Source organism: Lynx canadensis, chromosome B2 (genome assembly GCF_007474595.2).
Source record: "Lynx canadensis isolate LIC74 chromosome B2, mLynCan4.pri.v2, whole genome shotgun sequence".
NCBI classification, from domain to species: Eukaryota; Metazoa; Chordata; class Mammalia; order Carnivora; family Felidae; genus Lynx; species Lynx canadensis.
The window spans coordinates 80,827,295-80,850,186 of record NC_044307.1 but is presented as its reverse complement, the minus strand read 5'-3'; the positions used below and the strand labels follow the sequence as shown (position 1 = coordinate 80,850,186).

General features: G+C 44.6%; 1 protein-coding gene across 3 annotated transcripts in view; it reads right to left on the bottom strand.

Annotated features, from left to right (window-relative positions):
- Positions 1–22,892, bottom strand: part of ANKRD6 (ankyrin repeat domain 6) — an 84,709-nt gene that overhangs the window by 20,790 nt on the left and 41,027 nt on the right. For 2 of the 3 annotated variants that reach the window (XM_032593216.1, XM_032593217.1), the window contains exons 2-7: positions 17,669–17,767; positions 11,031–11,129; positions 8,606–8,704; positions 3,917–4,015; positions 2,191–2,289; positions 175–273 (exon numbers count right to left, since the gene is read on the bottom strand). In XM_032593216.1, the coding sequence (XP_032449107.1) occupies positions 175–273; positions 2,191–2,289; positions 3,917–4,015; positions 8,606–8,704; positions 11,031–11,129; positions 17,669–17,767 (594 nt within the window). Of the gene's footprint in view, positions 1–174; positions 274–2,190; positions 2,290–3,916; positions 4,016–8,605; positions 8,705–11,030; positions 11,130–15,107; positions 15,446–17,668; positions 17,768–22,892 lie in introns of those variants that run through there. The other variant, XM_030315965.1, reaches the window with a different exon arrangement.

The following is a 22,892-nucleotide window of genomic DNA, read 5'->3' as shown; positions in this document are numbered from 1 at the left end:
AAGGGTTCCCTCAAGGCGGCCTCTGGGGTCCTCCTGTTAGCAGACCTCCAATCTCTTATAAAGTAAGGCTAAGGGAGGCTGTGTGCCCTGTAGGAGGTGAGGTAAGTAACAACACACTCCATTCTGGAAAGGGGTGGGAATGATTTCTAGAAACACTGTTGCAGCTTAACTTACATTATTAACAATGGTTCCATCTGCTCCAGCTTCCAGTAAGATTTTAACCACCTTCTTGTGATTTAGGGCAGCAGCAACATGAAGTGCTGTGTCTCCGGCCTGAAATTAAATCAGAAGAAAGGCAGCTAAACTCCATCTGATCATGGCTCACAGCCTTCCGGCTTTTCATCCCATGGCCTGGTAAGTAGCTTTTCAAATTAGGATTGGTCTTAGACTGATAGGGGACCCTTTGCTCAAGGGTTACGTGGTTCTCCTTAAAGAGATCGCTTTAAAATCACCTATGTACAAAGATCACATTCCTTTCTGACTGAGGATACTAGAAATCACAGGGAAGGACAGGGGGGCAATCTGGGGTTGTTGAGAATGGGGACCTGAAGCTTTACACCAAGGTAGGATGACGGACAGATAGCCAGGGGCCAGCAGGCTAGCCATCACAGAGCTCTGTACCATATCCCTCTGCCCAGAGGGCCCCTTGATTTCTGAGCGCTAGGATGAGCAAAAGCTGTGGAAGTAGTTACTTCTACAAACACGGGGGGGAGGATCCCAGGTGGGATCACATTCCCACCTGCTGGAATGTGAAGGGCCCACTAGGAATCACTTTGCAGGCTCAGGGTATTCTTCCTTTGGGTGGAGTCACTGAAAAAAATCAGTGTTCACTTAAGACCAGCTGTTTTCAACCTCTTACCAAATAGCCTATAATAAAGTTCATATTTTCTTTATATATCAAAAAAAGTTCAGACAATCAACCATGAAAGGAGGCTATAGACAAATGGAGCTTGATGCGCCAATTCCATATGTAAACGCTGGTGTTTCCCCAAGCAGAAGGCTATGAATAAACCAGGCCAATACAAATGTTAAATAATCCATCCTCTCCCATTGGGTGATCAAATAAAGCTCCAGATAACTTGTTTTCCTGGGCAGCATGAAAACGCCACTATCCCATGGCCCTCCCCCACTGAAAGTAGCCAGGGAAACGTTCAGTTCGTTGCCAAGTCACTTAGTTGTGTGTACTGGGCAGTGGTTTCTAATCCTGGCTGCACGCTGGAATCAGTGGAGGAGCTTTACTAACTACTGATGCTGGGGTCCCGCCCCTGGCACCCATTTAATTGTTCTGAATTGTAGGTTGGACGTGGTGATTTTTAAAGCTCCCAGGTGCCTGAAAGATCCTGCCAAGGTGCAGAACCACTGGTTAGTGGGGGCTGGGTACAGGTAATCTGATGGACCAGAATCTGTTGGGGGCTGCAGAATGACAGGATGTATTTAGCTGTGTCAGTGGTTCTCAATCCTGACTGCACACTCAGGTCAGGAACTTTCTAACAATCCCATTACCTGGATTCTGGTCATTTAAACTCGGGTAGAATTCAGGAATGGTATTTATAACTGCCCTGTTGATTCTTATATGCAGCCAGGATCAGAAACCACTGTTATGGGGCATGGTTAACCTGAATAATGATTTTTAAAACTTCAAATATATGTACCCAAATGCAGAAATGTCAAACAATTTATCATTTAGGTATCAATAAATGCCAAGACATTTAAAAAATCTAAACTACTGAAAATCATGCACATTTCCATGGAACACTGTAGTAATCACAGCTTTATTGCACACCCCCCACTATACGGACAGATACAGACCACATACCCAATTTTACAGAGACCAGAGACTTCATCCGATCAAAGTGGCAGGGCAAGGAACAGAACTCTAATTCCCTTGCTTATTTACTAAGCCACAGTCTTCTTCGTGGGTTTCCTTTGTAAAAAGCATTAAAAGCAAAACCTGCCCCAAGATCTTCAGAAAATGTTTAATATGCAAATGTGGAGATACGCACTGGAATAAGAGCAGGCTCTCTTCCCTCTAGGAGGCCAGATAAATCAGGACCACGGGGACTCAGTGGAACACACATGCAAAGGGCAGCACGGGCCCGGTCCCAGACCTCTGCCCCCATTTGTGCTAACACACCTGTCAGCCTTGTGAGAATGGGGCCTGGCGGCCATGGGGAGGACACATGCACTGACCTGGTTCTTTTCATGGACAGAACAGAAAGCACTGAGGAGGAGCTTAATGATGGACAAGTGATTATAGCGTGCAGCAACGTGCAAACAGGTATCGCCTGCCTGCGGACAGAAATCAAACTCTGAGCACAATCTGAGCAATTACAAAAAGTTAAAAAAAAAATCATTAAAAAAACTGGCAGACTAGCATATGTTCTTTAGAGGGTATCAGCCTGAATTGAAATGATTCCCTTTCCTGTAGACACTACTCCAAGACTCGCAGCTCCGTGCTGTCTGCAGCCCCACCTGCATTCTGCCATGCAGACTCTTTCAGGTCTCATACACTGGGTGCCTGCCCCCCACAAGGCCGTCACAAGAGCGAAGGCAGGCTCTGCTTACCCAGCACTTGATAAGAATCCACTGACTACAGCGTCTCCTGCAGCCCAAAGGCTCCAGAGTATACCGAATTAAGACCAACAGCACCACTTTGGAAATGAGCCCTTTTCCATCATGGGTTCCTCATGGCTCAAAGGACAGGGCAGCAGGGAGAGCGGTCAGATTTTAAGATCACATGTGTTCTAGAAAAATTAGAGCTGCATCCCATTTTAGCAGGACTCCAATATCTCATATGGGGCAGAGTAGTCTGGGGAGCTGATGAGGAAGCAATCACTGGGCATAAAACAGAACATTCAGAAAAACTCAGGATCAAGATCTTCCTTGGTGGTCACAGGCTAAGCTGCTCCCAGAGAGACAAAACGGGAGACAAAGTCATGACATTCTGCAGTGTTTTCTTGAGGTTTTCATCCTAACTTTGTCTAGAGATGGCAACCACTCAGCATAACCTTCTCCCCTGGATTAAGAAGGAGCACACGTGGGAAGCCTGGGTGGTTCAGTCAGTTGAACATCCGACTTTGGCTCAGGTCATGATCTCGCATTCATGGGTTCGAGCCCCACATCAGGTTCTGTGCTGACCGTTCAGAGCCTGGAACCTGCTTTGGATTCTGTGTCTCCCTCTCTCTCTGCCCCTCTCCTATTCACACTTTGTCTCAGTCTCTCAAAAAATAAAACATTAAAAAAATTTTTTTAATAAAAATTAAAGAGAAAAAAAAAGGAGCGAAGCCCAAAGCCAAGGTTCAGGGCATTCTGAGACCCACTGTAGAAGAGTCTGCCTTCAGGGAGACTTCAAGTAAGGCTTTTTGTGTGTGTGTGTGGGGGGGGGGGGGGGAAGCCTCAATCTCTAGTTGAGAGCCTGAGGCATGGGACTTACAAAGGAAAAACAGCTGCTTTAGAGGGAGGAGGCACACCCATGTGACCTTGAAAGTCAAGCATTCTCTAAGAACTACTGACCCATCGGCTCATCTCAAGGGCACCTGGGTAATCGATTTGTAGATGCTGGCCAAGGAGCATCAGACCTCCCCTGGATGGCATCAACTGTACAACAATATGTGGGCAGGTTTCCTAGGCTCATCTGCCAGCACACGCTGTGAGAAATGTTAAAACAAACCCAGGCTGAGGAGCGAAGGGAAAAGAAGGGGGGAGAAAAACAGTGTTTGAGTCTTGAGGACTCTTCCGACCCTAAAGAACCCCTTAGGACATAGCAAAAAAAAAAAAAAAAAAGAATACTTTATAGATAGTCCCCAACTGCTTTTCACATTTTCATTTTCCAGATGTTAACACTCAAGTATGCTTTCGGAGTTATTTTCCTAGGTGACACAAGAGAGCACAAGAGAAGCCGGTGTTGTTCACCCACGTTATTTTTGAGGTCGGCTCGGGACCCGCCCAGCAGGAGGACTCGTGTGCTCTGGGAGTGGCTGTTCTGGCAGGCCAGGTGCAGAGCCGTGTTCCCCGCCTTGGAGAGAGGCAAGAGAAGGGAGGACACGTTAGCGACAAGCTTCTCGGCAGACCTGCGCCGGGCAGGCTTTGCACAGGGGTGACGCTTACAGGGAGAGAGTCAATGCTCACATTCTCTGCTTCCTGATTGGTGATCCCGGCAGAGGTGTTTCAGTGGCAAGAACATTTAATGTGGAATCCAAATGGGCACAAGAGGCACATCTGTCATAAAACCTTGGTTCCAAGTCCCAGCTCTACAACTTACGAGTTTAAAGTCACCGGTCAAGGCTCTTAACTATTCTCAGTCTTGAATTCCTTACCTGTTAAATGGAGTGTGACCCCTACGTCCTGAGGCTGTGAGGATGAATTCAGAGTGCCTAGGAGAGTATTTACTTAACGGTAAAATGCTGTGCACACGGCACCACGTTCCATTCCTTTTGAAGAGGCCTGCATCCTTCCTGGCCAACACAGATGATAGCTGTGGCTACAAAACACCCCCGGAGTAAAGGCAAAACAGGCCACTTCCTATAAGTGTAGGTAACTGAGACTCAACTTGTAAGCCTCTCGAAAATCGTCCATTCTTGTATTCTCCTTGAAACATCAAAATTTGAACTACGGATGAGGTACCCACATAGCAGGAAATACAATTATATCCATCACTTACCATACAAATAGAAACCCTCTAGCTTTTTGGACTCTATCCTCAATATGCCAAGTAAAAGTGACAGACAAGGGTCAGAATAATGTCCACAGTAATCTTACAGAAAGAATTCATGACATGAACAGAACTTTTTAAAACCATGCAAACAGTGCCCACAAAAGCTGCTGATAAAGAAAAGTAACAAGAAAAGCAGGCAGCACAAGAGGAGATTCAGTGTTAGAGAGGGCCTAGGAGCATACCGGAGGTTAAATCTATAAGCTCGGTGATTGTTCGGCTGAGCTAAAAAGCTGGGTCAGGACTGCAACTGTGTGGGCTCAAAGCTATTTCATTGCCTGTTTACAGCTTTGCCTCACCCAGGATCTGGATCACACAGCACTGTCTGGACACACTCACAGATGTTCTGTTCCTCACCTCTTGAAAAGAGGAATGAGTTTTATTAAAACACACACACAACAAAACTGTATGTCACTGGTTCACTTACCTCCCCCTCTCATACCCTTAGCTCTAAGTAGCCTGGTAGAATCTTTCTTCCTCACTGCTCCCTCCAGGAAGTTGGGGGTTGTAAACCTGAGGGTTTAGTGAACTCAGTGGTTATCAACCTTCTGCTGCACCTTAGAGTCACCTGCGGGAGCTTTTAAAACTATCAGTGCTCAGCTGCAACGCTTCCAGGGGCTCTGATTTACTTGGCCTAGGGGGTGGGTCTGAGAAGCTCAGGTTTTAGCACTAATGAAGTCCCAAATTCTAGTAAAGCCCTCAGTTCAGGGGTGAGTTTGTTTTTTCTCCCCTCTCTTTTTTGTTTGTTGAAAGTTTTCCAGGAGATTTTTTTTTTTAATTTTTTTTCAACGTTTATTTATTTTTGGGACAGAGAGAGACAGAGCATGAACGGGGGAGGGGCAGAGAGAGAGGGAGACACAGAATCGGAAACAGGCTCCAGGCTCTGAGCCATCAGCCCAGAGCCAGACGCGGGGCTCGAACTCACGGACCGCGAGATCGTGACCTGGCTGAAGTCGGACGCTTAACCGACTGCGCCACCCAGGCGCCCCCCAGGAGATTTTAAAGCACAGCCAGGTAGAGAGCCACTGCTAGCTTCCCTCTCAAAAACAAAGGATCTGCCCCCATTTTAAACCCTCCATTCCCTGTGGAAGGGCTCAGTGCCTGGCTTGCTGTGTGATTCTTACTGCACAAGGAGTAGTTTGTCTCAAAGGTGTTGGCTTCGTGGGATTATTAACTGTATTGAATAAACGAATGAAATAAAAGAAATCTGATGGTTCTAGAACTATGTACCAAACTGCTTTGCTAATAAGAAAATATTAATTATGCCGAAAAACATTTGGATCAAGAAAATTAAAAACCGTGGGTTAGCATAAACAAATTATGGTATGTTAATACACTGAAATATTACTTAGCAATAAAAAGGAATGAATTAGGGCACCTGGGTGGCTCAGTCAGTTAAGTGTCTGACTCCAGTCAGGTCATGATCTCACGGTTCATGAGTTCAAGCCCTGTGTCAGGCTTTGTGCTGACAGCTCAGAGCCTGGAGTCTGCTTTGTGTTCTAGGTCTCCCTCGCTCTCTGCCCCTCCCCCACTCTTACTCTGTCTCTCAAAAAATAAACATTAAAAAAAATGTTTTTAAGGAGTTAATTAATCACACATGTAACAACATGGAGGAATCTCAAAAACATTAAGCTAACTGAAGGAAGTCACTTGCAGTGACTTAAAGAAGTCAGATACAAAATGCTGCATACTATACAATTCCATTTGTATGACATTCTGGGAAAGACAGAACAGGAGCTGGGGGTGGTGGGTGGGAACACCGCCACCAAGGGGCACAAAGGAAGCCTTGGGGTGATGGAAACATCCTATTATCTTGATTGTGGTGGTGGTTACACAACTGTATACTTTTGCCAAAATTCATACAACAGTATACCTAAGACAGATGAACTTTATTGTATATGGATTATACCTCAGAAGCTGACATTTCGAAAACGTGACCTAGGTAGATCTATGTAGCAGGCATTTTTCCCATCCTAATAAGTACTTATTTACAGACAGGGGCTGATCTACTAAGAAGAACCTTTCTTATATAACAGAATATGATTCACTCTTAAAAAAAGAGAGAAACTCTATCATTTGTGACACGTATGAACGTGGAGCACATTATGTATGCTAAATGAAACAAGCCAGACAGAGAAATAAATACTGTATGGTATCACTTAGATGTGGAGGGTAGGGCAAATAGGGAGAGGTTGGTAAGTACAAACTTTCAGTTTTTCGATGAATAAGGTCTAAGGATCTAATGTAAAACATGGTGATGACAGTTGGTAAACTATATTGTATAACCGAAATTTACAAAGACTAGAACTTCAATGTTTTCATCCAAAAAAAAGTTTTAAAGGGTAAACGTGAGGTGATGGGTGTCTTAAGACATGTATACATATATGAAGCCATCACTTTGTACATTTTAAATATCTTATAATTTTATTTGTCTGTTATACCTCAATAAAGCTGGGGGTGGGGCGCCTGGGTGGCTCAGTTGGTTAAGCATCCGACTTCGGCTCAGGTCATGATCTCACAGTTCGTGAGTTCGAGCCCCATGTCGGGCTCTGAGCTGACAGCTCAGAGCCTGGAGCCTGCTTCAGATTCTGTGTCTCCCTGTCTCTCTGCCCCTCCCCTGCTTGCACTCTGTCTCTCTCTCAAAAATAAATAAACGTTAAAAAAATAAAATAAAAAATAAAGCTGGGGGGTGGCAGAGGACTTTTCTAGAAGCTTCCTCAGAGGCTGTGGCTGGTACAGAACATGGAAGTCCTTCTTCTGGGATAACACCTACCTTTGCTTCTGCTGTTTTATCCATAGAGAACTTGTGGCTTTCCACAATACTTTTGGGGCCCTACACAGGATAGGAGGCAGTGTGATGGAGTAGACAGACTCAGGATAGTTTATGGCCCTGACTGTGTCACAAACAAGTCAGGTGTCTTAGATAAGACTACCAGCTCCCAGCTTAGGCTTCCCTATCCATTAACTAGGAACCACCTACTTCTCAGAGTTCGAGGATCTAACGTACACCATGGATTCACCTACAACTCACATTCCACACAGTGTACCACGGTGAAGAAATGAAGAAGCCACCAGTCTGCCAGGCATTATTGGAAATATTATGATGCATGGCTTGCTTCTTTTATTCAAGCTTCTGTCCCATGAGGGAACCATGAGAAACATTTAACGAGTAGATGACATCACAGAGCGGTGTGTGGTGCCAAGGGAGCCCTGTAGGAAATACCCTGATGCGCCTTTGGGGAGGGTGCGGCCGCGGCCCTGGAAGCCTGAGTTGGAAGTCTACAGGCAGGAATGAGGAGCGAGATACCCCACAGGGAGCAGGGGTGAGCCCACTCTGATAGCACAGGAGGCACATACTAGGAAAGGCACAGGGAAGAGGCTGCAGACATAGACTGAGGCCACTCCAGGGAGGCCTGAGGCAGTGCCAGGCTGAGGAGCTTTACTGGAAGGTTTCTGGGCAGGGGAGGAACAGGATGCAGAAGGAGGGAGGCAAGCTGGCCAATCTGCTGTGAGGCTTCTGAAATAATGCCGGGATGCATTCAGTAATAATGAGCACATGAAGAGGGGGATAAGACCTGAGCAGTGCTGGGAGGGCAGACAGGAAAATGAGGGAGAACAGGTGCTACTGGCCTGCTTGCCTAACCGCACTCCAATAAACCAATGGGAAAGCAGGGAGTCCCAGGAGAGCTCAAAGGAAGTCAAAGCCACTCCAGTTTGTCTTGCTCACCACGGAGATTCTGTTCACTATGGAGTTCCAAGCTTTCATTTCCCCTGCCAGGTTCCACATGCTCTCCTAAGCTCTTGCTCTGCTCAGAGAGGAGGTTCCCACAGGGACAAAAGCCCATAGCCATCCTCACCTGTGAATGGGGAGTTCTAGCACCTGCTGGGCCTCACCTTATTCTTGGCAAGCACGTTGGCTCCTGCTTTAACGAGCAATTTGGCTGACTGGCTAAAACCGTGCCAGGATGCTTCGTGTAGGGCCGTATTCCCATCCTGAGGAACACATACAGAGACAGAGAACACATTACCCAAGACCGAAGTCATCTCATTATAATCAGTACATTGGAGCGTATTCCTAGGCCACACCACAGGTCCTTTTGATTTCAAAAGAGGCTTGTCGAGGCGCCTGGGTGGCTCAGCTAATCGTCCGGCTTCGGCTCAGGTCATGATCTCACAGCTCAGGAGTTCGAGTCCCGCGCTGGGCTCGATGCTGACAGCTCAGAGCCTGGAACCTGCTTCAGATTCTGTGTCTCGCTCTCTCTTTCTGCCCCTCCCCCGCTCATGCTCGCTCTCACACTCACACTCTCTCTTTCTCTCTCTCAGAAATAAACACTAAAAAGAAAAAAAGCTTCTCATCTGAACCAGAGCCCAGAAAATGATTTCAGTGGCTAGTTTCTCCATTCTCCCAGAAATAGTACGTAACAAGTACCATTTTAGATTTATGATGTACAATGGATGCCTTCAGGCATTAGGGCTTAAATCTCCCTGGGAACCCTGGCTGAAAAAGGCTCATCCACAGGTCACATTTAACAGAAAGCAACATCAAGACGGCAGGCATGATGTTCATTCCTTCCCACCTCCATCACTCCTTGGGGTCTGCTCTGCTCTGCTCCTGGCCCCAGAGAGAACCCTGCAAAGTCCATGCAAACGAAGAGTCCAGCTCCGTAAGTTACCGGGCCCAAGGACCAGGGAGGCAGATTCCTCCTCTCTTTTTCTTTCCCCAAATTTAATCTGACCCAGCTTAATCCAATGTCTCAGGGATCAAAATAAATAAGCAGGCACCAAGAAAGCAGTGAGTTGTAAATAATATAAACAAGTGTCCTCAATATGTGGCTTAAAAAAAAAAACAACCAACCAATTAACAAACACAGCTGTATTCAGTTAACTTCCTACAGAAAAAGAAATATTAAATGCAGTGAAGTGTGTGGGGTGGGGCTGAGAGGGTTGGGGTTACAGGGAGAGAGAAGCACAGAGAGGAGAGGTAGAGAGACCACCTGTGCTGTTCCAGGTCAGAGCGCAGGGCACTGTCCAGTCATGTCCAGGCGCTGGCTCTTTTATTCGTCCATACCACGAGACAGGCTGAATGGTGTGGACAACCCACAAGTGGAAGTCTAGGGTCTCAAAGGCCATAGTCGGGGAGTGACCCTACAGAGTGAAATGGTGCTGGGAAGGTCAGTGGCGATGTGCGGCCTGGCCAGTGAGACTGCACAATGCAGGAAGCAAAAGTAAAAAGTGACTGGATGGGGGCACTGTTGAGGGGGCCTCCAGTGTGCTGATGTGATCTGCTTCTTGATCTGGGGGCTCACATACATGTGCTCTGTTAGTGAACACTCATGGAACTTTACACGTATAACGTGCACATTTTTCTGTATATATATTACATGTAATAAAAAGTTGTCTAAAAAAGTAAGCAGAGGCTGAACTGCACCTAATTGTGAAGTTGCATGTTTTAAGACTGTTTAACAATTTATTTATTTTTTTATTACATTTATTTATTTTTGAGAGACAGAAAAGACAGAGCACAAGTGAGAGAGGGGCAGAGAGAAGAGGAGACACAGAATCCAAAGCAGGCTCTAGGCTCTGAGATGTCAGCACAGAGCCCGACGTGGGGCTTGAACTCACGAACCGTGAGATATGACCTGAGCCGAAGTCGGTTGCTTAACCGACTGAGTCACCCAGGCACCCCAAGGCTGTTTAACAATTTAAAAGCAACAAATCAGGGGCACCTGGGTGGCTCAGTAGGTAAAGCGTCAGACTTTGGCTGAGGTCATATCTCACGGTTCATGAGTTCGAGCCCCGCAGCGGGCTCTGTGCTGACAGCTCAGAGCCTGGAGCCTGCTTCGGATTTTGTGTCTCCTCCTCTCTCTTCTCCCTCACGTGTGCTCTGTCTTTCTCTGTCTCTCAAAAATAAATAAATAAAAGCAACAAATCAATATGTCATTGGGATTTGTTAAAGAATTGATTTTGCTTATTGTTTTTCTTCCAATATTGTTTAAATAAATTAACTTGCTCACTTTCCTTCAAAAAAAAAATTGGAAATAGAGTCCGGGGCACATCCCTTTCCCCACCCAAGCCTCCACAGATCATTATTTCTAGACTTTTTTCTTTACCATTTATACATATGTGGTTGCCCACTGCTGCCACAGAACAGGGTAAAGGATCAAAAAAATTAATATTTATTGGGATATTAGATACTCTTGCAAAAGAAAGGCTGAATTTACCATGTTAACTCACGATAAATAGGACTCAGCAATGATAACATATTGAGTCGTCACAAGTTCCCCAAGCAGGGTCCTCAGGCTGATATGCCCCATGTCACCTTGTCTTGGCGGTCCAGAGCACAGCCCTCCTGGATGAGCGCCGCGATGACTTCCGTGTTCCCCACCACTGTGGCCCGGTGCAAGGCAGTCTGATCCCCCTGCAGAGTGACACGTAGGCAGGAACAGCAGTCAGCTCTCTCAACCCCCCACTGCACCACTCACTACTCTGACACAAGGACATCTCCATCCTCGATTGCAACAGACTGGTCACCCTGCCAGGTGGAGCATTTTTGTTCACAAACTTAGTGGGAATCTCAAACCAACCACAAAACAGCTCCAGAGCTGACCTTGGAATGAGGGTCAGGCACTCACCCGCCACCCCAAGGAAAGGCAGTGTTCAGAGGGAATATGACTGTCACATCTGTGAAAAGCTAGACTGTGTGTGATACAATTAAACCAGCAATCTTTACTCCCCATTGAGTTCTCTACTCCCCACTTTCTCTCAGAGGAATGACTATCCAGCCATGCCAGTTAGCAACACTCATGATTTGATGACGGGTACGTATTTTTTTTTTTATTGACTTTATGGGCCGAGAGCAATGGAGGGGTTTATGCTGTGTCATCTGAGGACTCCAGGACTACAAGCTGTGTAAGTCATTGTGTAAGTCTATGAAGCCTCTTCTGATATTTCATGACAGCATCCTCACTGACTTATGATGTATTTGACCCCTTTTTCTATAATCAGATGCCTGGGACTGCCGACCTTCTCTTTCTCCATCAGGGCACCAAAGGGAACTTGACTCTTGCCCCAACTGCATTAGAGAGGAGGTAAGATGGTCAAGATAAGAGAGAGTTCTAAAGTCTCTAAGAGCAATCTCATCTCTGACATGTACGCAGGAAGTCCAGTTGAGACAAATCAAGTCTAGCCTGGGGTCCAAACTGAAATGGGGAGAAAGGTGAACAGTGTGGAAAACTTCTCGTAGGAAGGAAGGGGTACGGGGTAAGGGGTTCAGGAGATGTGAGTCTTACACAGCCTTGGGAAACACCGGCCACCTTGCTGCGCCTCGGGTTGAGAGGTGGATGACCTCCAAGGTCTCTCCCTTCCCTTCTTGGGTTCTAGGATTTGGTTGGTAAGAGTTTTGCATACATAAAATGTTCTGGTGGAGCACCAGAGGGGCAAAGGCACCTCCTGTGGCATCCCTCGTCCTGAGCCCGAGAGGAAAGAGAGACTATTATAAGACAGAAAACATGGGGATTTTGAAAAGAGGGACGCACTGCTACCTATAAATAGCCTTAATGAAATGCTGAGTCTACTTACCGAACACCCTGGAATCTATAACCAACAACAGTGCACATTAAAAGCACTTAATCCAAGAATAAATTCTGGAGATGGACGGTGGTAATGGTTGTACAACAACGTGAATGCACTCAATGCCACTGAGTGTATAGTAAAAAATGGTTAAAATGGTAAATTTTATGTTACATGCATTTTATCACAATAAAAAAGCACTTAATGCTATTTAAAACTCAAATTCACTTTCTTAAAATTAAAAAAAAAACCCTCCGTTTAAAAATCCATGAGGGGAAATGATTTTTATTTTCTTCCTCATAATTTTTAATACTTTCCAACTTTTTATATTTAACACATAATTTTAGCAACAGCAAACACTGCTATTTATTAAAACTCTAAGCTGTAACAATATATATTAATAATGGGATTGTCCACATCTTATAATCTTTTCTCACTGTTCAGTTGTAGAATTTAAGGGATTTACACAGTGATGGGTCAGGACATCCAGCTCCATTATTATGATTTATCCACTATCCACAGCATTTCTATCATGAACCCTCCCCTTGGCATCCTAAATCCTTATTCCCAGTATAAATTAGGTTTGGACATGGCTTTCTTCTCATGCATCTTCCCAGACCCCTCACTCAAGAAGAACCCTTTCTGCATGCCTTGTAGTCACAAGAGAATGTGGCCACTGGATCAGTGGCTGCAGGAGGTGTGTAAAGCCATTAATGTCCGTCTCAAACATCTTCAGGAGTGTTTCCAGATGATGTACACTTAATGTCCAAACAAGTAATACTATGAGAAACTGCCCAAGTCTTAACTTTATAAGAATTTCCAAGACTGGCATTTCCCCATCAGAATGGTGACAAGTTTTCCCAAAATGGACCTCAAGTGCAGTTTATGACCTGATGAGAAAGATGGCGCTCTGTTCTTGGCAAGAAAGAGGAGACCACAGCTCACTCCTCCAGAGTAAACACCGACAAGCCCTTTTCATATTCCCACAGACTGCTGGCACTCTACTCAGCACTCCACCAACCTTTTTGCATAATAGGTTCTGTCCCTGTCATGCACAAAGCCTCAAACTCATGGGTCGTGTTGGCCACTCTTCCATGAGAGTCATGGCACAAAGGGCCTCTGCTGGTTAAGGCACATTCTAACCTAAGCCTTGCTACAGGTCAATGGTTTATTGTGTTTCACAAGCTGCCACTAAATCACGAATTGAGGCAGCTTTGGAGCCAGAACATCACCATTATTTATTACTTGCTCTCAGCATGAATCTACTGTTTTTGCTTCCCTGTGGACAGGACTTTCCTTTGTGAAACTCTAACTCAGTGAAAGAAGCTAAATCTAACTTTCAGTTTAGCCTTTGGAAATTCCCAGGTGGATTATCGAGACTCGAGGAGATCTAACGACGTCTGTGAGGTTGTAGTGAGAACACAAATTGTCCTAAGCCACTGGCACCGGTGTCTCCTGTAGTGACCTTTTAGAGGCACTGCCTGTCTCCAGGCCATAGCTTCCCCTCCGTCTTTACTCCCCTCTGAGACCTCACTCAGCCTGGGTCCTGGCCTCATGAGTTGGATAAACACTGCTGGGAAGGCACCAACATCAGCCTTTCCACCATAAGTGGCTGCCCTTTAGCTCTATCATTAGCTTTGGGAACACTACACGGGACAATTCTGGAGGACTGAGTAAGACACTTTCTCTGGCCTAAAAACCTAGCTACCCTAAAGTTACCAAGATGAGAGTTAAACTCAGAGAGACATGAAATACATAAGCAAAGGGACACCTTGGGCTATCTATCTCAGGCTACTCTTCCCAGAACACAATACAATAAAGCACCTGAGACCCTCAATTGAAATAGGGCCAATTTCCTGGAAATCACCTTCCTCCTCTAAAATTTACTGTGGGAACATTTCCTCTGTGAAATAGGACCCAGAAGACAATAAAATGTGTCCTCAATACATACTTATTAACAGACCCAAGCAGCATCTTTGACATAATCCTTATTTCTATGATATAAATAAACCCTGAAATTCTGAAACTTTGAAAAAAGATGCTAGAAAAAATATGACACTCTTGTCAGCAGTTACTTGTTCAATGCATATTTATTGACTCTCTACTGTACTCTAAGTGGCATCATTTTATTGATAAAAACAAAAAACAAAAAACTAAGGCTCAGGGCAGTTCAGTGCCTAGCCTAGGATAACCAGCTAATTTGGGGTAGCATGGTCAAGCCAGAATTCAATCTGTCAAGGCTCTTTGCACCTACTCCAAGCTCGTTCCACCCTATGAAGTCAATTAGCCCCAGTGCAGGCCTTAAAAAAGATCAGGTCCCTCTGTGGGGTTGGAGCTGCCTCTTTATGGCATCATCTAGCTAAGTGCTTTAGCACAGTGCCCTGGCCACTACAGGTGCCCAAGAAGTATTTGCCAAATGATTAACTACAAAGAAGCAGAAGGAAAAACACTGCAGTGGGAAACTCGGAGAGCCAGCAACCTTGCAGTTTGGCATTTTGATTTGGAACATGCTGACCTGTTTGCAAAGTGCATGAACTGCCAGCTCTCAATTATTCTAACTTCAGTGTTTCTCACTTTGGGAACTTAAGGCGTTTGGAACCTCTGAGGTCTCAATATTTGTTTCACAATGCTTTTAGTTCTCTCTCCTACATGGTGAAAAAGAATGAGCACAGTGCAGGCAGATTTCAAAGCTAAGCTCATGGAAGAAACCCGAGTCATGCAAAGGTGGAACATGTCCCTCTTCAGGAGGAATCCCTCCCAGGAGGCACAGACAGACATGTTGCAAGGAAGCCCGAGACAGCGTAGGTGTGCAAAGCAAATTGCTGACCTCTTGTTCTCTCTCTGATCTTCTAGGGTTCTTCCTAGCCTTTCTTCTCTGTTTTTTCTTATTTTTTTCTTCCTTCATGGCTTTTATCATGGCCACAGGGTCCTGGGCTATTTCTGAGGTAGGGGCCGTGTGGTTGCTCATTGACCAATCAGAGATGGCATTAGAGCTCCAATGTGTGTTGACAGGATTGGCAGGAAGCCAAGGGGAATTTTCTCCTGGAGTTGCATATTCTAAAGAACTGGTTTCCACAGGTTGAAATTCATAATAATCCCACTCCAGGCCACTGGAGGTCATTCTTCAACTAATTCTCAGTCCTTACCGTGACATAAGGAACGTATCTGTAGAATATGAAGTTAGAAGTAAATTCTTCATAATATTAACATTCTATATTTCTACCCATCATCCAAGACAGGTAACTTCTGAACTGATTATTTCCAATAATTAATATCCCAGCTTCTTTAAAAAAACACATATAGTTTTCTTCTTCAGATTCTTGCATTAAGTTTCAAAGCCGATCAACAGGCATGGTAAATACGTAGAAGAGAGAGTGAACAATATTCTGGTGAACACATTACTTCAGAATTCTACCTTCTCCATTACCAGCAGCTTTTACACTGTTTTGTTCTGGTGTTTCTGTTTTGTTTGTCTGTCTTGATTTAAGTTATCAGGGACAAGCAATGTACAGATTGATTAGGGCAAGGAGAAGATGCAAGAAAATACATTATTCCAATAAATGAAACACATTGTTCCCATCTAAAAGTAGAGGTGAATTTCCTTTTGCTGACATGTCTCCCCTTAGCTACCTTGTAAAAACTCCTATTTTACTTCCTACCTTGCCTGATATAAACGCCCACAGTTCTAAGAAGTTAGCATGGCTCTTGCTGCATGAGAACACAGTGATTCTTGGAGCTCAAGAGCTGAGGCAGGAGTTGGCGGACCTGGCATGGTAGCCTTGCCACCATGGCCAGTGAGGACTTCAATTATGCAAAGAGAAGACCAGAGGCATCCCAACATGTTTGCACCAGCATCCCAAATGCCCTGCCTTTTCTGTGGTTAGAATCTCTTCTCTCCCTTTGTATTTTCACTCCTGTCATCTAAGGATATGATAGAATCAGGAATGTTATCATGGTTACAGTGTAGGGAAAATGTATTATGACCCAAGGTAGAAATCAACAGCTGAAAGTTAAATCAGCATCTTTTGAAAGTAACATTTTTGATGGCCCAACGATTCCAAATATAACCAGAGATTTATGAACGATACTGGACAGCCTTCTGCCTGTACATAAAACAATGACATTTAGTTATTTCTTTGTGAATGCTGTCCTTCTCACCATATGTTTGCCAAGTTTTAGGACATTACAAAGATACCTACAGAAAACTAGATGCACTTTGGTAATCTATACCCTACTAGCACACCTGAGGGGCTAAAATTTGATTAACACTCCTATACCCTCAGTTATCAAAGGTCAATCAGGAAGAGATTATGATATGTGCAAATTCTGTAAGATTCTCTGTTCCTCACAAAACTTCTTGTTTCTTAAAGTCCTACCACACAAATTAGAGTTGAAATTAGGAACAGTTTCTGAAAATAATTTCCAATTACATTATCATAAGGCTGTTTCCTAATAGCTCACTGGAGGACAATTCATTTCATCTTATTTATATCCTCTTCTTAGAGAATCTACTTCCTCAAAGATCCAATAGGCAACCCTGTGCACCACATGACCTCATCCCCACCACTGGTGATTGAGTCAGGAATGAATACTTGACTGCAGAGGAGCCAATTGGAGTCTTTGTCTACATAATCTGAATGAATAAACTCAAAGTCTTTTTTTTTTTTTTTAAGTAGGCTTCATGCCCAGTGCAGAACCCAACAGGGGCTTGAATTAATGACCCTGAGATCAAGACCTGAGCTGAGATCAAGAGTTGAACACTCTCAGCTGACTGAGCCGCCCAGGTGCCCCAGAGACTGAGTCTTAATAAAGGCATAACATGAGAGGAAACTCTTTCAGGATGCTTCCTTTTTCTTGGATTCCATGATATGTTAATTTTTTATTTGAACAGGTCCTTTTAAACTAAACGTATCCTAAGAGAAATCAAAGTGAGAAGAGGAAAAAGTCAAGTTTTTAAGCCCCACTTTTTCTCTAACGGTAAGCTTGGTCAATGACACATTTCCAACAGGCCTTGCCCACACTCACTCGTGTGTGTGTGTGTGTGTGTGTGTGTGTGTGTGTGTGGTGTGCTCCTTCACACCAAGACAGGACATAGACAATATGCCTTTGAGGCTCTAGACGTAGATGATACTAGATAGCACATGAACCATGATGGGAAAACCACCCCAAACTTGCAAACTATAGCTTGCTACTGAGAATGGGTCCCAGGATAGGTCTTCAAGAAGAAGGTCCCCGTGGGGACCCCATGGGGACCAAGATGGAGCTAAAAAGTGCTAGGAGAGCATCTTCTACCCTCCCACTGCCTAGCTGCTTACACACTATACTGTGTATTTCCAGATAGACAAGCTCCCAAACAACCCATCCCAATAGAATGTGGTTTCTACTCACATCATCCTGAACATCAAGGTCACAGCCAGCCTTCAGCAAGATCTGGACCACAGAAAGATGGCCCTTATTGGCAGCAAGATGAAGGGGGGTCCGGCCATGCTGTTAATGCAAAGGAAACACTGATTTCAGAACAGGATATCAAAACCACTTCCCTAGAGGCAGGTGTGGCCCTAGAGCAAGCTTTACACAGTCGGAGCCCCCTTCCCCTTCAGTTCAGCAGGAGATCCTTATATATTTACTCAGAATTCAAGTTTGTCTCTGTTAACCTTTGTAATTGGCATTGTAATAAATGAATAAAATATGCTAAAAACGCGAAGATTTCCTTTGGTGCATAATTTCTACTCCACACTCATCAAACAAATAGGAAAATGAAGAGTTTCATGTTTTCTCTTATTTTCTCCTTGGTGCTAACACTCAGGGATGATGAAGTGGTCACAATGAATCAGATGGGGCAAAAGATGAAAGAACAGCAAAAGGTCAAGCTAATCAGCCCCAGAAAAATCTGGTTAGTAATTATTAAAATTTGAAACTACTGGCCAGACTGTTCTGAATAGGTTCTCCCTCTTTTGAAACAAAATTTAAAATTACAAAATAGGGGCTCCTGGGTGGCTCAGTCCGTTAAGCCGTTGACTTCGGCTCAGGTCATGATCTCACATTTCATGAGTTTGAGCCCTGCATTGGGTTCTGTGCTGACAGCTTGGAGCCTGGAACCTGCTGTGTATTCCGTGTCTCCCTCTCTCTCTGCCCCTCCCCGGCTCCCACTCTATCTCTCTCAAAAATAAGTAAACATTAAAAAAAAATATTTAAATAAAATAAAATTACAAAATATTTCAGCCATTCAAAAATATGAATATTTTTAAATGTACATACCTACAAGTCACTTTAAGAAAACCTTAGAGAAATTATAGATGTTCCTTTTGAACCCCTCCCAGATTTCATTTCCCTTCAGCTCCAGAGGTAATCACTCTTTTTTTTTTTTAAGATTTTATTTTTAAATAATCTCTACACCCAAGATGGGGCTTAAACTCACAACCCCAAGATCAAGAGTTGTATGCTCTACCGACTGAGCCAGCCAGGCACCACAAGGTATTGGTATTCTTAAATTAAATTAAATTAAATTAAATTAAATTAAATTAAATTTGGTATTTTTCATTCCTTTGCCTTTAATTACATATTTTGCTACGTGGGTATAGCCATAGATAATAAATATTGTTTTGCTTATTTTAGAACATTACATAAATAGCATTAAACTCTTAAAATATCACTTGGCAATTTTTGTCCAATGTCATATTCTTGAGATTTCTTCTCATATTGTCGCATGTAGTTCCAGATCATTTATTCATTATTCACCCATTCCCTACTGATGGGCATCCAGGTTCTTTTCAGTGGTTTGCAGAATGCACTTGTGTGCACGTCTCCCTGTGCACCTGAGTAGGCTTCTTAGCCTTGTGATTGGGTCACAGAAAGGACTGTTTCTTCAATAGCCCTCTGGTATAACACGGAGGGTAACACCCAGAATAACTCTTCAGTGTAAATCAACTTCTATCCAGAGAACTGACCTTGCGAAACTCAAAATTCTAAAGGGGACATCATATTTCCTTTGCCTTTCCCTTCAAGTTCACTGTGAAGAAATCTACCTCCTGCTTCAAAAATCATTTAGCCACTGGCTCCCATCCATACTGAAACACACCCTGACGGGCTCATATGGGTCTCTTAATAAGGGAGAAATAGTCTCTTACATCCCTCTACACCTCAATAAAATTCTCCAAAGACCTTTATTGATATTCTAGCGGAATAAACTCATTTATGATCTCCATAAAGTGTCAGTTTGCCATGGGTAACTAGCCGTGGAGGAAAACACAGATAGCAGACAATAAAGGATCTTAATTTCTACACATGAAATGCAATCAAAGCACTAGAATGATTCTGTAAAGAAAGAGGTCAGAGCTCACTTTAAAATTAGAATTCTTAATTAAGAAAAAAGTTACTCCCAACAAAGTGGGCTATAAAAAGCCTTCATAAAAAGGCAATGTCTGAGAAGAGATGGAGTGACCTTCCTTGGCTAGCAACTGTCTCAGTGCACACTGCTTAACCTTGATTCTTTCCATGAAAGTCCACAGCTGATCAGATGGAGCAAAATAAGCAGGTTCCACTCACTGGGCCTGGTCCCAGGCTCCATCTGTCATCACGTGTCCTTGTTAAGGACATCAGAAAATGACCTTCACCAAGTTTCTAGGCATTATGACACACAGAAAGTTTGTTACTCTCGCGAGGAGACGGATGTGTGTGCTGTGAGGAAGGCTGACAGGACGGTAGGACACAAGTGCTTCTGAGCAACTGAAAACATAAACCATGATGAGGAGAGTTTGCTGGAGAGAGCCTGGAAGAGAGGACAAAGGACAAGGAATCTCAGGGTGTCAGATGAGGGAAGCCTGAGGAACATCCTCGTCAGGAACCAGATGTGGCTGGTTGGAAGCTGAGGCACAAGGAGGCAAAAGGGTTTGCCCAAGTGAACACAAATAAGCAGAAGACAGAAGGAAATGGTGCTGTGGTTCAAACCAGGTCATACCTGGGAAGGTGCTTTAGAAACTATAAGTTACTAACAAGATGCCTTGGACTGGCATCCAAAGTCAACAGAGAATCCTCTCTCTGCAGAAAGGACAGGCTGGAGGCAACGGAGCCTGACGTGCCCAGTTCAAATCCCAGCTCTGACTAATCACCCCTATGGGACTTTGTCCACAACACTCTCCTGAGCCCATTTTCTCACCTATAATATAGGAAGAGGCTGGGGTGCCTGGTTGGCTCAGTTGGTTAAGTGTCTGACTCTTGATTTTGGTTCAGGTCATGATCTCACAGTTCATGCGATCAGGCCCCCATTTGGGGGGTGCAGAGCCTGCTTGAAATTCTCTCTCTCCTTCTCTCTCTACCCCTCCCCTGCTTTCGCTCTCTCAAAATAAATAAACACACATTTAAAAAATTATAAAACAGGAATAGCCTGCACTATCCACCCCGTTATGCTTGAAATAAGAGTAACATCCACCATCGAAGACAGGGTTTTTTTCCCTTCCAGCTGTCCTGAGCCCTCGCCCCTGAAGACACCCCAACTGTTCCCTCTCCTCCTTGACACCTTTGCACCTCTGCCTTAACAAAGACCAGTGAGATATTTTCAATGGCAAACAGACTTGGATGAAGGGTTGGATGAAGGGAAATCAGATCACTTGGATGGCCAAATGGGCCCCTAGCTGAAGGGTCATTTCCTACTGGCCAGTCCTGATCCACATGTCCACTTCCATCTTTGAAATACAGCCCACAGTTTCCGGTCTCTGTGTTTCTGCTGGATGGGCCTTCTTTCCTGGCAATGCCCTTCTCCAAACTTTGCCTTCTTTGACTCAGCAAGAAACATTCCTGGTCTTGTCTTCTCTGCTCCCACAGTGCCTCAGCTTCCTCCTAGGAAACCAGCACATTCTGTTTTGAATGTCACCCTGGGCACTGGCATTTTCTTCCAACCAGGCTATAATCTCCCTGAGGTCAGGACTGTGCCTTCCATGACGAGGAAGCAAGTTGCTTCTGGGATGGTACAGGGCCATGTCAAAGAGAAGCCAGTGTTCCTCAAGCACAGGCAGGCTGAGGCTACCAGGGACATGGGAGCAAATTCCAATTCCAGGCTTGGCCTCAAAGAAATGGAGAGCCTAGGGGTGCTCTAGGTTCTTGGATGTCTCAGCCCCTCAGGGGAAGTGTAAACAACTGGGGGTTTCATTAGTACTTAAGCAGGTGCAACAGTGACATGAGGACTTCTCTGAGAAGGGTGAATGTCCTCCTCCCATGTCTGGCTCCCTTTCTAGCACCAGGTAAAAGTACAGCAGCATCAAAGGCAATAGGAATCAGTTTCCCACCGAACCTGAAGCTGTCCACTCCCGTTCCCTGGGTTTCCTAACACAAGACCAACTCCCTTAAACACACACATACACACACCACACCACACCACCACCACCACCACCCAAAGGTGGACAGAAAGAAGCAGATATGTAATTGTTTTCTAGAACATTCTATTGTGAAAAGCAACAAAAGTAGAGCCAATCCAGGAAGTGGCTGCTCCCAGCAGGGATACCCCAAGGTCAAGCCTGACAAATGGGGAAGGCTGCAATCCCCTTAAGTGTGAGGGGGCAAATAATAAGTGACCCTTAGAGGGGTATTTGAATGATTTAGACTCAAGGATGCAACTGCCATCATTTTCATGCCCCTAGGAATGGCCAATGAAAGAAATGGGAAAAGGAGAAAAGACTGTGAACTATGAATAAGACAAAGAAATTTCTGAAGCCTCCATTTGTCCTGGGACCTACCCCAGTTCAATAACCTGTTCAACTCAACTCAACCCAGGCCCTAGAGGGATTAGGAAGTCACACTAATAATAAGGACATGAGCAAGAGACAGCAGCAGCTAACATTTAGCAGCAGCTAACATTCATGATACTTACATGACAGGCACTATCTTAAGACTTTTATTGTATTAGCTCATTTAATCCCCCCCCCCCCCCGGCCCATGACTCTATGAGGTAGGCACTATTAAGATGAGGAATTTCCATTTTACAGGTGATGAAACTGAGGCATGGAGGGACCCTGTCACCTTTTCTATGTCATACAGCAAGTAATTAGAGTCTGGTTTCATCCCTAAGCCGTCTGACTCTGGCCCCCAAGTTCTGACCCACCATTCTACCTGCCTCCTGCTTGCTGGGGGGTGAGGTGGGTGATGCTCTCTTCTAGCAGATGGGTTCCATGTCTCAGTGTTAGGAAGCTCCCAAGACGCCCAGATGATGACCTCTGGATATAACCTGGTTTCTTTAAATCTCAAGGACGAGGAGAGAGGTTTTCTACTCTCACTGTACATCCAAATCACTTGGGCAGGTTGGTCTGCTCTTCTGTCCATCTATATTGATGCCTGAGCCCTGTCTCCAGCATTTCTGGCTCAACTTGTGGTGGAGCCCAGGCATCTATTAACAATAGATCCTCCCCAGGTGATTCTTTCTTTCTTTCTTTTCTTTTTTAATGTTTATTCATTTTTGAGAGACAGAGAGAGACAGAGTGCAAGCAGTGGAGGAGCAGAGAGAGAGGGAGATACAGAATCCAAAGCAGGCTCCAGGCTTTGAGCTGTCAGCACAGAGCCTGACGTGGGGCTCGAACCCACAAACTGTGAGATCATGAGCTGAGCTGAAGTTGGATGCTCAACT